We start from the raw sequence: 15,037 nt of genomic DNA on the forward strand, positions 1-15,037 counted from the left end.
ATGACATGTAATGTATCTAAGTAGTTGTCAGGAATACTTCTCCAGGCTTCTTGAAGGGGTGGCTGTAGCTCAGATGGTAGCAGGTCATCAATAATCATCAATAGTTTGATCCCTGACTGCCCCAGTCTCCATGCCGAATATCCTTGGCAAGATACTAACCCCAAGTTGCCCTCCAATACATTCATCGTAGTATGAATATGATATTAGATAGATAGAAAGTACTTACATAGAAAGACAGTGCTTGTATGAATGGGTGTAAATGGGTGAATGAGGCAAGTTGTATAAATTGCTTTAAGATAGAGATAGATAATTGCTACACTGTAAAACCCAACAGTGTATCTTACTAAAAGAAGTAAGCTGTTCTTACTCAGTTCTGAAAAATAGTTAAAGTAACTTTCATGAAGTGTGTTAGGTAGACCCAAAAGTATACATATGATATAATAACTTTATTGTAATAAGTACACATGATGTTTTTGTAACGTTTTAAGTACTGTTGCTTTAAACTGTTTAAGTTGTGCTAATTCATTTGTATTAGTCATCATCCACAGCCCCGCCCCCAGTGTTTTGCCTGGACTTGTCGGCCATGAGATACGAGCCTCATCAAGAGAAATTTTGCGAGAGTGGAAAGTACAAGATAAACATTATTTTTAAGTTTTTTTGTTAATGCTTACTTCTAGCATACAAAACGTACATTTATCAGACTGCTTTGATTTAGTTGTACTTTGTTGTAATTTATCAGACTACTTTGTTGTAGTAGCTATATAGAAAAACGTAACTTAGCTTGCTAGCACACAATTCCCGCCTAGCGCTGTATGAAGTCTGCCTTCACAATTTAAAAAATTAATGGTTGGTGGCTTGTTTCAATCAAACAGTTGGTAAGCAGTCTAATTTTTGCAAACTGCATGGCACAAAACTTTTGTTAAAATCAGTGTTTAGGCTTTTCTGACTCTGAACTTTATCAAGTTCAAATGTAGCCTACTTTTAACAGTGTGTGTGAAAATAGTAGAAGATTTATTTAGTGTTAATTTTAAGAGTTTAGTGGACAAGTTCGCCTTCACAAATTTTAAATATGATGGTTAGCGGCATTTTAGTCGTGAAATAATTTACCTTTTCAAAGCTGCACTGCACCAAACCTAAACGTTTCTTATTGTGTACTTTCCAATGGTTAGCCTATTGTGTACTTCACTTGTGTAAAATTGCTTTATTATTTTATAACGTATAGTAGTTGACCAACCTGAATTGAAAATGAGCTGTAGTGCAAGAATAAATCTTACTGTTTTCAAAGCTTGTGTTATCCAGGTTGACTGTTTTTAAGTGAAGTAAAAGTCTAAAAGTAAAAACTGTTCTGCTAGCTTTCTGTTCTCATGGCTTTTGTGTTATTACAGTCTGACGATTGAAGGATGGATTGAAGGAGCAGTAGCATGCCGAGAGCACTGCACTAAAGACAGTAAAGGTGATTTTAAAACAATTTGGCATCACAATGTGGAATTGCAAGTTGTGTAGTTTTTCTACTGCCATAAAAGTCATGTTGTTGAAGCATTATCGGCTCAATCATGGTCAGTTCTCCACAATTTCACCCTTACCCTGTCTCTACAACACATGCATGTGTACATTTAGTACATTTAATTCATTAAAGATACACATGTCAAGAATGCACACTCCCACGCAAAGAAAAGACGGTTCTTATCTAGATTTGAATAATTATGGATTTTGTTGCCCTGTGTGTAATTTTAAGCAGCCATTTATTGAAAGCCAAATGTTTATCCATCTGAGAGGGCATTTAAAACGAAAAGAAACTGTTCCATGTCCTTTCAAGAACTGCAATTTTAAAACCAATGTATACTCAACCTTCAATGCCCACAAATGCAGAGACCACCAAAATTCAACAAGTTACGATGAAGGCATTGTGCAAAGTGTTATAAATGTAGAACAAAAAGATGACATGCAACTTGATTCAATAGAGTCATCAGATGACAATCAAGTGGCATCCACCAGTGAAATCAGTGCAATTGAGGGTTTACAAGAGCAGTTGCAATACAATCTGGCTGGATTTTTCCTGAAAATGCAGACCATTCTCCTTGTGTCCCAGAGAGCAACACAGGAGATTATTGAGCATATTGATCAGTTGTTTTTGTTATCACAACGTCTGGTTAGAAAATCAGTTGTAGATATACTGAAAAAGCACAACTGTACATATACGGACAAACTGGTGGATGAGATTTGTCAGGCAGTTTCTGATAGTAATGTTTTACATAAATGTGTCACATCTGAAGGACCACTATCTACAGCAAAGAGGAGGAAATCATATTATGAAGCAAATTTTCCATATGTCAAACCTGTGGAGTATTTAATTGAATCGTCAAAGCACACTTATATGTATGTGCCTATTCTCACATCTTTGCAATTGTTGTTGAAAAAAAATGATGTGCTTGAAGAAATTAAACAAGCACCCACACAGATTCCTGGACATTTCATGTCATTTTGTGATGGATCCTATTACCAGGAAAATGTTCTACTGTCACAAGAGGGACAGAAATTGTCAATAATACTTTATGTGGATGATTTTGAAATCACAAACCCACTTGGTACCTCAAAGAAAATACATAAAGTCTTTGCAGTTTATTGGACACTGGCAAACTTTCCAGTTAAATCTCGTTCTGCTCTACACTGCACTCAGCTTGCTCTGCTGTGCAACTCCAATGATGTACGCCAGTTTGGGTATAAGGAAATGTTGTCACCACTCTTAAATGATCTGAAAACTCTTGAAGAAGTAGGTGTCTACATTGAGACTCTTGGTGAATGTCTTAAAGGCACTGTCTACTCTGTTGTGGCAGACAACCTTGGTGCCCATGGACTTGCTGATTTCAATGAGAGTTTCAGGTCTACATATTTCTGTAGGTTTTGTCATGCCACCCAAACAGAAATGCAAACAGAAAATGCTGTTACAGGGAATTATGTAATGAGAACAAAAGATGCTCATGATAATCTTGTGCAAGAGCTTCAGAATGATGACACTGAGGAAAACTATGGTGTTAAAAACACCTGTGTTCTTTCTGACCATCTCTCTTTCTTCCATCCTGTCACAGGCTTCCCACCTGACCTCCTACACGACCTGTTTGAAGGTGTCGTTCCAGTGGAGTTGGCACATTGTTTAAAAGGTTTGATTTCTAAGAGATATTTTACCTTAGAAGACTTAAACAGGGCAATTCTGCGCTTTCCATACCAACATTCTGACAAAGTTGATCGCCCTCATCCAATACCCTCAAATTTTGCCAGGCGAGGGACCATTGGTGGGAACGGGCATGAAAATCATGCCCTTCTTAGACTGTTGCCTCTTCTCATTGGCTCCAAAGTTCCAGAAAGAGACGCCTTTTGGGAAGTGCTAATGGATTTAAAGGACGTAGTTCAGCTTGCCATGTCTCATACTTTTAGTGACGAGACCATTCAGTACATAGCCTGTAAAATATTAGATCACAGACAACTCTTTCAGGAAGTGTTTCCTAATGTTCGATTCAGGCCAAAGCATCATTACATCGAGCATTACCCCCCACTTAATAAAGTGCTTTGGTCCCTTAGTTCATCTTTGGACAATGAGATTTGAGGGAAAGCATAAGGTTTTCAAAAAAATAATTCATGACACTCACAACTACAAAAATGTACTAAAAACTTTGGCAGAAAGACATCAAAGCATGATGGCATTTTATTTGTCCTCATCAAAGTTTTTTAAACCACCTGTGCAAACATCCAAAATGGAGTCTTTGTACATTTCATCATTACCTGCAGATACACAATCATTTATTTCAGGTATTGCTGACAGTGACACAATATATGCAACAAAAAAGGTTACAATTAATGGCACAAACTTTGCAATTGGCATGTTTGTATGCACAGGTGCTTATGCTGCATTGCCAGAGTTCAAAGAGATTCTTAATGTACTGCTCATCAGAAACAACATTTATTTTCTCTTGAAAGACTATGACACTTATTACGTTGAGCACTTGCGTTCATATGAAGTAGCAGAGAATCAACAGAGGGGTCTCCGTCACAGTGTAAAATCTCTGTGCCAACTGTCTGACCACATGCCGCATTTTGCTTACAAGATAGCAAATGAACTCATTCTAACAACAAACCATTTCATTCCAGTGTCTGACTAAAGAAACAGAACTGAGACATCAGCTGATTCCACCAATTTGTGAACCAATGTAAAGGTAATTCATCTATTCAGTTTTTTTGTATTCACATACAGTGGCTTGCAAAAGTATTCGGCCCCCTTGAACTTTTCTACATTTTGTCACATTACAGCCACAAACATGAATCAATTTTATTGGAATTCCACGTGAAAGACCAATACAAAGTGGTGTACACGTGAGAAGTGGAACAAAAATCATACATGATTCCAAACATTTTTTACAAATAAATAACTGAAAAGTGGGGTGTGCATAATTATTCAGCCCCCTGAGTCAATACTTTGTAGAACCACCTTTTGCTGCAATTACAGCTGCCAGTCTTTTAGGGTATGTCTCTACCAGCTTTGCACATCTAGAGACTGAAGTCCTTGCCCATTCTTCTTTGCAAAACAGTTCCACAACTGCTCTGTGACGGCCTCAGAAGTTGTCTAAGAGAATATTTGGAACAACAACACCATGAAGTCCAAAGAACACACCAGACAGGTCAGGGATAAAGTTATTGAGAAATTTAAAGCAGGCTTAGGCTACAAAAAGATTTCCCAAGCCTTGAACATCCCACGGAGCACTGTTCAAGCGATCATTCAGAAATGGAAGGAGTATGGCACAACTGTAAACCTACCAAGACAAGGCCGTCCACCTAAACTCACAGGCTGAACAAGGAGAGCGCTGATCAGAAATGCAGCCAAGAGGCCCATGGTGACTCTGGACGAGCTGCAGAGATCTACAGCTCAGGTGGGGGAATCTGTCCATAGGACAACTATTAGTCGTGCACTGCTCAAAGTTGGCCTTTATGGAAGAGTGGCAAGAAGAAAGCCATTGTTAACAGAAAACCATAAGAAGTCCCGTTTGCAGTTTGCCACAAGCCATGTGGGGGACACAGCAAACATGTGGAAGAAGGTGCTCTGGTCAGATGAGACCAAAATGGAACTTTTTGGCCAAAATGCAAAACGCTATGTGTGGCGGAAAACTAACACTGCACATCACTCTGAACACACCATCCCCACTGTCAAATATGGTGGTGGCAGCATCATGCTCTGGGGGTGCTTCTCTTCAGCAGGGACAGGGAAGCTGGTCAGAGTTGATGGGAAGATGGATGGAGCCAAATACAGGGCAATCTTGGAAGAAAACCTCTTGGAGTCTGCAAAAGACTTGAGACTGGGGCGGAGGTTCACCTTCCAGCAGGACAACGACCCTAAACATAAAGCCAGGGCAACAATGGAATGGTTTAAAACAAAACATATCCATGTGTTAGAATGGCCCAGTCAAAGTCCAGATCTTAATCCAATCCGGAATCTGTGGCAAGATCTGAAAACTGCTGTTCACAAATGCTGTCCATCTAATCTGACTGAGCTGGAGCTGTTTTGCAAAGAAGAATGGGCAAGGATTTCAGTCTGTAGATGTGCAAAGCTGGTAGAGACATACCCTAAAAGACTGGCAGCTGTAACTGCAGCAAAAGGTGGTTCTACAAAGTATTGACTCAGGGGGCTGAATAATTACGCACACTCCACTTTTCAGTTATTTATTTGTAAAAAATGTTTGGAATCATGTATGATTTTCGTTCCACTTCTCACATGTACACCACTTTGTATTGGTCTTTCACGTGGAATTCCAATAACATTGATTCATGTTTGTGGCTGTAATGTGACAAAATGTGGAAAAGTTCAAGGGGGCCGAATACTTTTGCAAGCCACTGTAAATGTTTTTATATTTTTGCACTATTAATATTTTGTAAATAACTGTAAACACAAACATGCATTAAAATGCCACTATAATATGTGAAACCTGTCTGTTACAGAAATAAAAAATTCAGATGGAGGCAACAGGAATATTGAAGCTAAGGGTCATCCTTGATAAGGATAACGCTGAAAAACTTATTTTGCCATCTCGTCCAAACAGTGTGCAAGCCCTCATAGATGAGATCAAATCTAGGCTAAATTTTACCTTTGACTTTCGGCTTCAGTTTCATGACCCAGATTTTGATAATGCCTTGTGTAATTTGGTTAAAATAGAAGACCTGCCAGCTATAGCATCTGTTAAAGTTGTCAGGTTAGTTGAGCTGGACCGGATTTCAACGAGCACTAATGACACAATCCTTCAGACTGATAGCACTGATACCATAGATTCACCAGAGCGTATTACTGGATGGCCAGAGGTTTTTATTGTTCCGGCATTTTCTTATGAAGTGGAACATGTATTAAGAGAGGGTAATGCAGCATTTGATAAAGATGGGAAGGTAATTACACTGACACGAGATCAAAAACACAACATACTTGAGACAATGGGTACGGTGGCCCTGAAGTGCAAACCACAAAAACAAATCACAAACCACAAAAACAAATCACAAAACGCACAACAAATTGAAAAGCGCAAAAACAAATTGAAAAGCGCAAAAACAAATTCACTAAACGCAAAAACAAATTGAAAAGCGCAAAAACAAATTCACTAAACGCAAAAACAAATTGAAAAACGCAAAACAAATTGAAAAGCGCAAAAACAAATTGAAAAGCGCAACAACAAATTCACTAAACGCAAAAACAAATTGAAAAGCGCAAAACAAATTGAAAAGCGCAAAAACAAATTGAAAAACGCAAAACAAATTGAAAAGCGCAAAAACAAATTGAAAAGCGCAACAACAAATTCACTAAACGCAAAAACAAATTGAAAAGCGCAACAACAAATTGAAAAGCGCAAAAACAAAAGAAGAATCACAAAAACAAACTGAGAAGCACAAAATAAAATTAAGATGCACAAAAACAAAAGAAGAATCACAAAAACAAATTGAGAAGCACAATTACATTAAGAAAACCGGAAAGGGTAGGTACCAGTCGGCAACAGCAGACATCACTGATTGGATGTCCGCGCTGTTCGTCTTTGGAACCGGAAGTTACTCTGCCTGTAGCGCATTTCGTTTGAAGAACGGCGGAATGTTTTGTCCTAGCTACGGGAAAAAGCTGGTTGAGGAGTCACCAAACTTTTGCAGCGGCTGTGGCGAGAGGCTTTATCACGCATCTTGCATCGGAGACACTTCACTCCCATTGAGTAAGTTAATAAGCATAATAAAATGTTTGTTATTTATTGATTTATTAGCCTAGCGTTAGCTGTTTCCAGACCATAGCAGACCAGAGGGCTGTTCCACTAAGCGAGCTCAGAAAATCGAGGCTCATTTGAAAATGCACGCAGCTGTCAAAATGACTGCTCAAGACCTCTCTAGTAGTGAAGGTTTGAGGGCAGTTCTAGTGTTAACAAACCTCGCAGCTAGGGTGCCACGGACCAGACTTGTCCACAAGCATATTGCATAATGAATGAGCAGAAAGACTGCAGGTTAGCCTCGTTCCTGGAACCGAATTTGGGGCAATCGAGCCTGGATTTTCAGAGTGAGCCTGGCTTTTGTGATTAGCTTGCTTCGTGGAACAGTCCTCTGAGCATTTCCACAACTGAAACGATAATAAATTAGTTCATTTATTATGTTTGGTTAACTTTAGGAACTAACACTATTATGTGTCTATACATTAAAACTTACTGGTGTAGAATTGTATTGGTCAATAGTATCAGTTACATTGTCATTCCTTGGTAGAAATTTTCTAGTGAGATTATTCAGTGTTGTCCTTATTTGCGTGTTGTGTGGACAATGGAATGTCACATGAATGAATGTCTTTAATGTGTGACATTGTAGTACATTTTTCCTTTGTTTCCCTTTAGCATCACAGACTACCTCAAACTGCCCGACTCCAACCTTCAGCACCTTCTTAGAATACAGAAAAAAGAAAAATGAAGAGAGGCAAAAGTTTTCTGAAGGGAGGAAGGGCTTAAAGAAAAAGGAAAAAAGAAAGGTTCAGGTAGTTTGGCTAGCTCTGTCTGAAAACAAGTTGAGGTTAATTTTCTAATGACATTCTTTTGTTATTCCTTAGGGGAGTTGTGTAAAAAATGTTCAGTGTAGTAAAGCTATCCAGAATAAGAACAATTGTTTACGAGTAATTGTACATTTAGGTTGTCAGGAAGATCCCTCTTTTGCAGTTAATAAATATTCAAGTTTGAATAGATCTGCTTAGAGTCATATTAGTATCTACTTGGCCCATTGTTCATTTCTTTTTCCTTACAGATAAATGTCGGCTTGATGACCATTAAAAAGGGTGGTTTGAAGCCATACCGTGGAAAAACTATTTTCCTAACAACAGACCCTGACGCTACTGCCACAAGTCTGCTCAATCAAGCTGTTAAAAAAATGAAGGACTTTAACAAAGATCTAAAAGATGGACCTTTCCTTCTTCTGTATCCGGATGGCACTGAGGTCATTACTGTCCCTGGAACACAAAGACCATATACACTTGAGGCTTATAAGGCTGAAGTTGGCAAGCCTTATCAAAGAATCACTGTTTTCATCTGCTTGAAGAGTGACTTTGAAGATGGTAAGCTGCTAATGTTTGTTTGGATTTTGACACACATTCCCTTAGTTTCAACAACTGCTAATTTTGAAATTGTGAAATGATAACATTACGCATAAAGCACCCAAGTCAATAGCATACCTACATTAAAATGGTGAATGGCCTGTATTTGATATAGCACCTTCTAGGGTTCTACAACCCCCCCCCAAGACACTTCACAACAAAACCAGTCATTCACCCACACACATTCACACACTGCTGGTGATTAGCTACAATGTGGACACAACTGTCCTGGGACTCACTGATTGAAGCAAGGCTGCTGTACACAGATGCCACCTATCCCTCCCACTACCACCACCTGGCATGGAGGGTGAATTGTCTTGCCCAAGGACACAACGACTGTGACAGACTGAGCAGGGCTCAAACCTTCAACCTTTTGATTACAGGGCGGGCTTTTAACTCCTCTGCCACCATTGCTCCCTAAATTAGCTTGTATATGTTATGTTTCTTCCTGGAAACATGCACCGCCTTTACTTTGCAATTAGATAACGATTCACTGTTTGCTGAGCCCCCAGAAGAACCTGTGTTAGCAATTTAAACATTTGAATCCAATTAACCGCCATCTTGTTCTGTACAAGACATCATGCAATCATGAGAGAAGTATATACACCTTTAAAAAAAAAAGTTTCCCTTTTTTTTAGAGACACCAATTTGCAGGCACATGAAATTATTGCAAATTTGGCACTGGAACTTGACCACAAGAAGGTCAGCAGGTTCAATATATCAAGGTCAGCTGTATGGGATGGAGCTGTTAGAGGATTTCGACGCAGCACATACTCTGACAACTACGACATGTTCATCAAGTTTAATGATGATGCTGGCAGCTTTGAAGAAGGTTTGGATACAGGTGGCCCGAGGCGTGAATTCCTCACACTTCTTATGGGCAGTCTGAGAAATCGCCCCATCTTTGATGGACCTCCAGAGAGCCGTTATCTTGTATATAATTCAAGAGGTGGATGTTTTCTCCGTAATTATTACAATGGAAATTTTAATAAAAAGTGGCGTATTTTTTTTCATTAGCATATTTAATAGCAATTAACCATGATAATTATGTGCCCTGTATAACAGCTGCCAGGCAAGATGAGTACTTTTTAGCAGGAAAGATGATCGCTGTATCCATTGTGCATGGGGGACCAGCACCACATTTCCTCTCCAAGAACCTGGTCAACCACATCACAGGGAATCAGAGTTTCAGCGCCACTGTAGAAGATGTGCAAGATGAGGAGATCACAAAAGTTCTACATCAGGTAGAAAATTACCTAGGCTCAGGGAATGGGTTTACTTAGAAGACACTTGGGGCCAGTTTAAAAGATTTAATCAGGATAAGTTATCCGGGTTGGATCATATCTTGAAAGTAGGTTCAAGGTAGATTCTGTAATCTGAAAGGACAGATTTCCACCTCCCAACAACACAAGTGAAATAACAAATTGATTATTTTTTTAATCCAATGTTTGAATGAATCGTAAAAGTAGTGAAAATTATATTTTGGTTTTTCTTACAGTAAACCTTTTTTTTTTTTTTTTTTTATAGGTCCTGAAAGCTGAATCAGAGGAGTCTTTGCATAATCTTATTTTGCAAAACAGCACAATCTTCCAAACTGCTGGATGCCTCAGAAACGTCAAGCCTTGTGAGAAACAAGCATTTGTGGAGGAGTACCTCAGATGGTACATCCTTGAAAGAAACCAAAGTGTCATTCAACGGTAAACTCATTACTCCTTTTAAATTCAGGATGGCCAGTTGCTCATCACAGCAGCCACTGACATTTTCAGACCTTCAGATGTATATGAAAAAACTGATTCAGTAGCATCCGTGTGATCTGATGAACAACAAGTTAATTCCTGAGCCATTGTCGCACGCTATTAACCTTTTGACACTAGAACTCTAATTTAGTATACATTTATTGTTCACAATGACCCATAATAATCATAGTCATGCAACATGATTAATTTTTCAGTTATTTATAAAAAGAGGTGATCCCTTGTTTGACACACTTGTTTATTCCAGTGTGAAAGCACTATTTTTTTTTAAATGCTAAAATCCCAATGAGCTCTTCTTGGTTTGCTGTCACAGTTAATTTCTGAGCACTATGAATTGTTTTTGTGTATGAGTGATTCTATGCATTTGAAATCTGTCCAAATTTATAATGAAAGATCTAGTAGGTAAAGACATTTAAACACAATTTAGAAGACTGCAATAGTTATAGCTATAAACCAATTATTAGTTATTTGTCTATCCTTTGCAGATTTAAAGATGGACTGGAAAGTCTGAATTTTTAAGTGCACTGCAACAAAATTCCAGTGTGCTGGCCCCACTCCTATGCTTCTCTGCCAAGGCCCTGACTGCTTCAGAACTGGAGAGCATGTTCAGACCAGATCTCAGCCCAGCAGGAAGCAACAAGCGGCATAAGGAGGTCCTAACACTTGGCTTTTGGGCAGATTATCTCCTTGATTGTGAAGGTTTGAATGACCGTTTTTATTTGTTTATAGTTTTATGAAAGGAGAGGTAAGGAAATAAATTTTCTGTAATGTACTACAGTGTTTACTTTCTTCTTTCAGAGAAGGCAACAGCAGTGTGTCTGGAAGATTTGATGATGTTTGCCACAGGGCTGACGGCAGTTCCACCGGCAGGAATGACACCACCACCATGCATCCAGTTTTTAAGTGTTTCCCCTTTTCCAGTTGCAAACACCTGTGCAAATACTCTGAAGCTACCCATCTGTGACTCATACAGCATCTTTAAGGCCAACATGGACTTTGGAATTCAAAATGCTCCAGGATTTGGATGTTCTTAAATCAGCAAGGTCATCAAGTTACAGTTACTGAGTTACCCTGTTAGGTTCAGCTGCCGTTGGCACACTACTTAACACATTCATGTGACAAGCAACTTCCATATTGTTAAACATTTAGTTGTTTTTTCTGAATATTGTGTATGTTGGAAAAGTGACAGAAATGCTGGACACTATTTGTAAATGGTTTTATTAAAGAAAATTTTAAATGTTTCCTTGTGGTTAAATGTTAATATTTAAATCCATGCCAGTTGCTGTATATTATGAACAATATTATATTCAATTTAGCAAGAGGGAAAGGAAACACTACTAACATTAAAAAATGAAGGAAAAACAGAAGGGCTGGAGCACTCAAGTAAGTCCAAAGGTTTTATTAGGTGCAAAAAAAGGAAAGAAACTAACGTTTCGACACCGTGTGTGTCTTCGTCAGAGTAACTCTGACAAATGTCATTACAAACTGAAGTTCAGTTGGTATCTAAAACCCAGCTATGTCCTTCAGAGCCAAATACAGTTCTGTGGCCGATTCCCAGTCTTGTGGCTGCTGCAGTGTGTTTTGTTGTACAGCCTGTTGTAAATATTCCTCAATGTTTGGATCACCACACAATCCAACCGGTAGCCCCTCCTCGGGAAACACATCCAGTTCCCTCTCCTCAACAGCAAATCCACAGTCTCTTGAACCATATCTGCAAAATGAAAATAGAACAGTGAAGGATTTTTTGCTGACAATATGGAACTATATAAATCAACGCATGCAGTGACATGTTATAAACTGCTCTATCATACTTATGTGTAAAATTATGAATATATATTAACCAACTTAAGCAATAACAACACCTTTCATTTAGTTTGATGCAAAAGGTTAATTAATTTTGTTAAGAACTCAAATACCTGTGAGGCAAGAGAGAGTTCGTTTGGAATCCCCCCTGGACACGATGCAAGTCTGCTTGGCCGGATCCTGTGTTTGTTCCAGAGGTCTTTGCATTCATCCAGGTCTTTCTGTAGAACCCCTGTGAAGCAGAATCTCAGCAAGCATTGGTGTTCGTGGCTTCCACTGAAGTTTCCAGAGTCTCTTAGGTCTCCAAAAAAGTCCATCCAAAACTGAGACCTGGGTATATAATTAATATTTAAGAATCAATTTAGCTTTGTTCTTGGTCATTTTATAGGGTTTGTTACATTTTGGTCCCATTTAAAACATGCCACAAATGGATGTCAAACAAAGTAATGCATATTAGTTTTCCATATATATTGTAGCGACCCTGCAGTAATGTTCTTGTTAAAAATGCTGTATTCTTTTCACTCTGTTCTGTGTGTTGATTGTGAGGAGTGGAGAGTTTGGTCTGAGTTTTTCATTTTGTATTGGCGTCGTTAAATCTAGGCAAGCATGCTCATTTCGGCACAACAGCTGACAGTGACCATTTTGAGTTCCTGCAATAAAGTGACGGCTGTTAACGTCTATCTCATCCAACTTTTCAACACGTCCAGCAGGACGCTACTCTATTTTCTTAAATGCATGTAAAAAAACAACAACAATCTGATCAGCTTTCACTGTAGCTTACACCTACCAGACACAAATATACCCACCTTCCTCTTCTGAAATAAGACCACCATGACTCGATGCGCTGATTCCCAGTAGATGATCCGTAACTGTGGCTTGACGATCCGTAACTGTGGCTTGACGATCCAGCATAATAGTCCGTGTGCGCGTGACGGAGGGTACACTGTATTGCTGCCATAGTCCCATTCTCAGTCCCGAAGTCTGTTCGTAATCTCATTGGTATCACACCAAGACTCTTTACACAGTTTATATAATTGTGAGCTATAACAGCCGGGTTGTTGTTTGTTGCTCCACACACAAGCCACATCAGTCTTCTTGAAAAGCCATCTATACATCCTGACAGGGTTTCAGTTTATCATAGCCATCTACATGCCATATGTAATTGGGCCCCATGGAGTGATACGTGCGTCTTGTGAACCTCCTTCGAGTTCTCAAGGCGATTCCTTGAGGATTTAGTTGTCTCAACAGCCTCATAACTACATCACGCTTGACACGCAGCTTGTGTTTTTGTTTGAGAACTTGCCACATGGTCCGATATCCAAACAATTGTCCTGGTCCTCGAAGCTCGGACAAAATGGCACGCCTCACCTCAGGAAGTGGAGAATAGTTGCCTCGTCTGTACAGTCCAGATTCTTTTAAATGCGTTTTCAGTGTACGCATACTAATTAAAATGTCATGATTACACTTGAGCATATCACCTCGTATGTATGTCCTGAATCAAAATATTCTCGAATAGCGACAGCTATGTTTGGGTCACCGCTAATGTTCATGTTTGAAAAAAATGCGCTACAGGCAGAGTAACTTCCGGTTCCAAAGATGAACAGCGCGGACATCCAATCAGTGATGTCTCCTGTTGCCGACTGGTACCTACCCTTTCCGGTTTTCTTAATGTAATTGTGCTTCTCAATTTGTTTTTGTGATTCTTCTTTTGTTTTTGTGCTTCTTAATTTTATTTTGTGCTTCTCAATTTGTTTTTGTGATTCTTCTTTTGTTTTTGCGCTTTTCAATTTGTTGTTGCGCTTTTCAATTTGTTTTTGTGCTTTTCAATTTGTTTTTGCGCTTTTCAATTTGTTTTTGCGTTTAGTGAATTGTTTTTGCGCTTTTCAATTTGTTTTTGCGTTTTTCAATTTGTTTTTGCGTTTAGTGAATTTGTTTTTTGCGCTTTTCAATTTGTTTTTGCGTTTTGTGATTTGTTTTTGCGCTTTTCAATTTGTTGTTGCGCTTTTCAATTTGTTTTTGCGCTTTTCAATTTGTTGTGCGTTTTGTGATTTGTTTTTGTGATTTGCACTTCAGGGCCACCGTAATTTTGTGCTTCTCAATTTGTTTTTGTGATTCTTCTTTTGTTTTTGCGCTTTTCAATTTGTTGTTGCGCTTTTCAATTTGTTTTGCGCTTTTCAATTTGTTTTTGCGTTTAGTGAATTTGTTGTTGCGCTTTTCAATTTGTTTTTGCGCTTTTCAATTTCTTTTGCGCTTTTCAATTTGTTTTTGCGTTTAGTGAATTTGTTGTTGCGCTTTTCAATTTGTTTTTGCGCTTTTCAATTTGTTTTGCGTTTTTCAATTTGTTTTTGCGTTTAGTGAATTTGTTTTTGCGCTTTTCAATTTGTTTTTGCGTTTAGTGAATTTGTTTTTGCGCTTTTCAATTTGTTGTTGCGCTTTTCAATTTGTTGTGCGTTTTGTGATTTGTTTTTGTGATTTGTACTTCAGGGCCACCGTAAATGGGGGAAGAAATCTACAAACTAAAAGCATACCCTAGTACAACACAAATTGGCAAGGCTGCAGAAGCTTTAGTTAGAAAACATCCCTGTCTGGAAGAGAGGAATTCTGACACTGGGTGGGAAGGGTGGAAGAATAGCCTGAGATATAAAATGGGAAACCAAAGAAAGAAGTTGGCTAAAGCTGGCATCATGGATGTTGCTGTGCATGCTGGAAAGCGCAGCAGAACAAACCCAGATGGAGCTTCACCAAGGGCCAATATTAAAAGACCTAGGAGAGGTGAGGTCAACTTCCTTCCTTCTTATCCTTCTAGAGAAACAAGGGAGTCTCTGGAAACCAGAAGACTTGAGATGGT

General features: G+C 38.8%; 2 protein-coding genes and 2 long non-coding RNA genes across 5 annotated transcripts; 3 read left to right on the forward strand and 1 right to left on the reverse strand.

Moving 5' to 3' along the window:
* Window positions 1–3,084: 3,084 nt before the first annotated feature.
* Window positions 3,085–6,260, forward strand: LOC109203161 (uncharacterized). Its single transcript, XR_002063084.2, has 3 exons — window positions 3,085–3,158; window positions 4,144–4,208; window positions 5,983–6,260. It is a non-coding gene; the product is annotated as an uncharacterized LOC109203161 (long non-coding RNA).
* Window positions 6,261–7,024: 764 nt separating this feature from the next.
* Window positions 7,025–9,226, forward strand: LOC109203139 (uncharacterized). The gene is made up of 3 exons (XM_025909809.1): window positions 7,025–7,226; window positions 7,887–8,023; window positions 8,287–9,226. Exons 1-3 carry the CDS (start codon window positions 7,040–7,042, stop codon window positions 8,671–8,673), a joined length of 711 nt encoding a protein of 236 aa, XP_025765594.1. The 5' UTR covers window positions 7,025–7,039; the 3' UTR covers window positions 8,674–9,226.
* Window positions 9,227–9,270: 44 nt separating this feature from the next.
* On the forward strand, window positions 9,271–11,627 carry LOC109203204 (G2/M phase-specific E3 ubiquitin-protein ligase). The gene is made up of 5 exons (XM_025909808.1): window positions 9,271–9,581; window positions 9,698–9,876; window positions 10,160–10,329; window positions 10,872–11,085; window positions 11,185–11,627. The coding sequence occupies exons 1-4, from the start codon at window positions 9,422–9,424 to the stop codon at window positions 10,903–10,905; spliced, it is 543 nt and encodes a 180-aa protein (XP_025765593.1). The 5' UTR covers window positions 9,271–9,421; the 3' UTR covers window positions 10,906–11,085; window positions 11,185–11,627.
* Window positions 11,628–11,769: 142 nt separating this feature from the next.
* On the reverse strand, window positions 11,770–13,075 carry LOC109203205 (uncharacterized). 2 transcript variants are annotated; one of them, XR_002063133.2, is made up of 3 exons: window positions 12,996–13,075; window positions 12,303–12,519; window positions 11,770–12,097 (listed from the first exon to the last, which is right to left on the reverse strand). It is a non-coding gene; the product is annotated as an uncharacterized LOC109203205 (long non-coding RNA). The 2 variants fall into 2 exon arrangements; XR_003221407.1 differs by lacking the exon at window positions 12,996–13,075 and having other exon boundaries at window positions 12,303–12,981.
* Between the last annotated feature and the right edge of the window lie 1,962 nt (window positions 13,076–15,037).

Source organism: Oreochromis niloticus, linkage group LG8, assembly GCF_001858045.2.
Source record: "Oreochromis niloticus isolate F11D_XX linkage group LG8, O_niloticus_UMD_NMBU, whole genome shotgun sequence".
Lineage (NCBI taxonomy): Eukaryota > Metazoa > Chordata > Actinopteri > Cichliformes > Cichlidae > Oreochromis > Oreochromis niloticus.

Bases quoted from the DNA above. Each gene is read 5' to 3' on its own strand.
- LOC109203139 (XM_025909809.1), top strand. From the start codon at position 7,040: ATGTCCGCGCTGTTCGTCTTTGGAACCGGAAGTTACTCTGCCTGTAGC. The intron at 7,227-7,886 runs GTAAGTTAATAA...GTTTCCCTTTAG, and splicing joins AGACACTTCACTCCCATTGA to CATCACAGACTACCTCAAAC. The intron at 8,024-8,286 runs GTAGTTTGGCTA...TTTTCCTTACAG, and splicing joins AGGAAAAAAGAAAGGTTCAG to ATAAATGTCGGCTTGATGAC.
- LOC109203204 (XM_025909808.1), top strand. From the start codon at position 9,422: ATGTTCATCAAGTTTAATGATGATGCTGGCAGCTTTGAAGAAGGTTTG. The intron at 9,877-10,159 runs GTAGAAAATTAC...TTTTTTTTATAG, and splicing joins TCACAAAAGTTCTACATCAG to GTCCTGAAAGCTGAATCAGA. The intron at 10,330-10,871 runs GTAAACTCATTA...TATCCTTTGCAG, and splicing joins AACCAAAGTGTCATTCAACG to ATTTAAAGATGGACTGGAAA.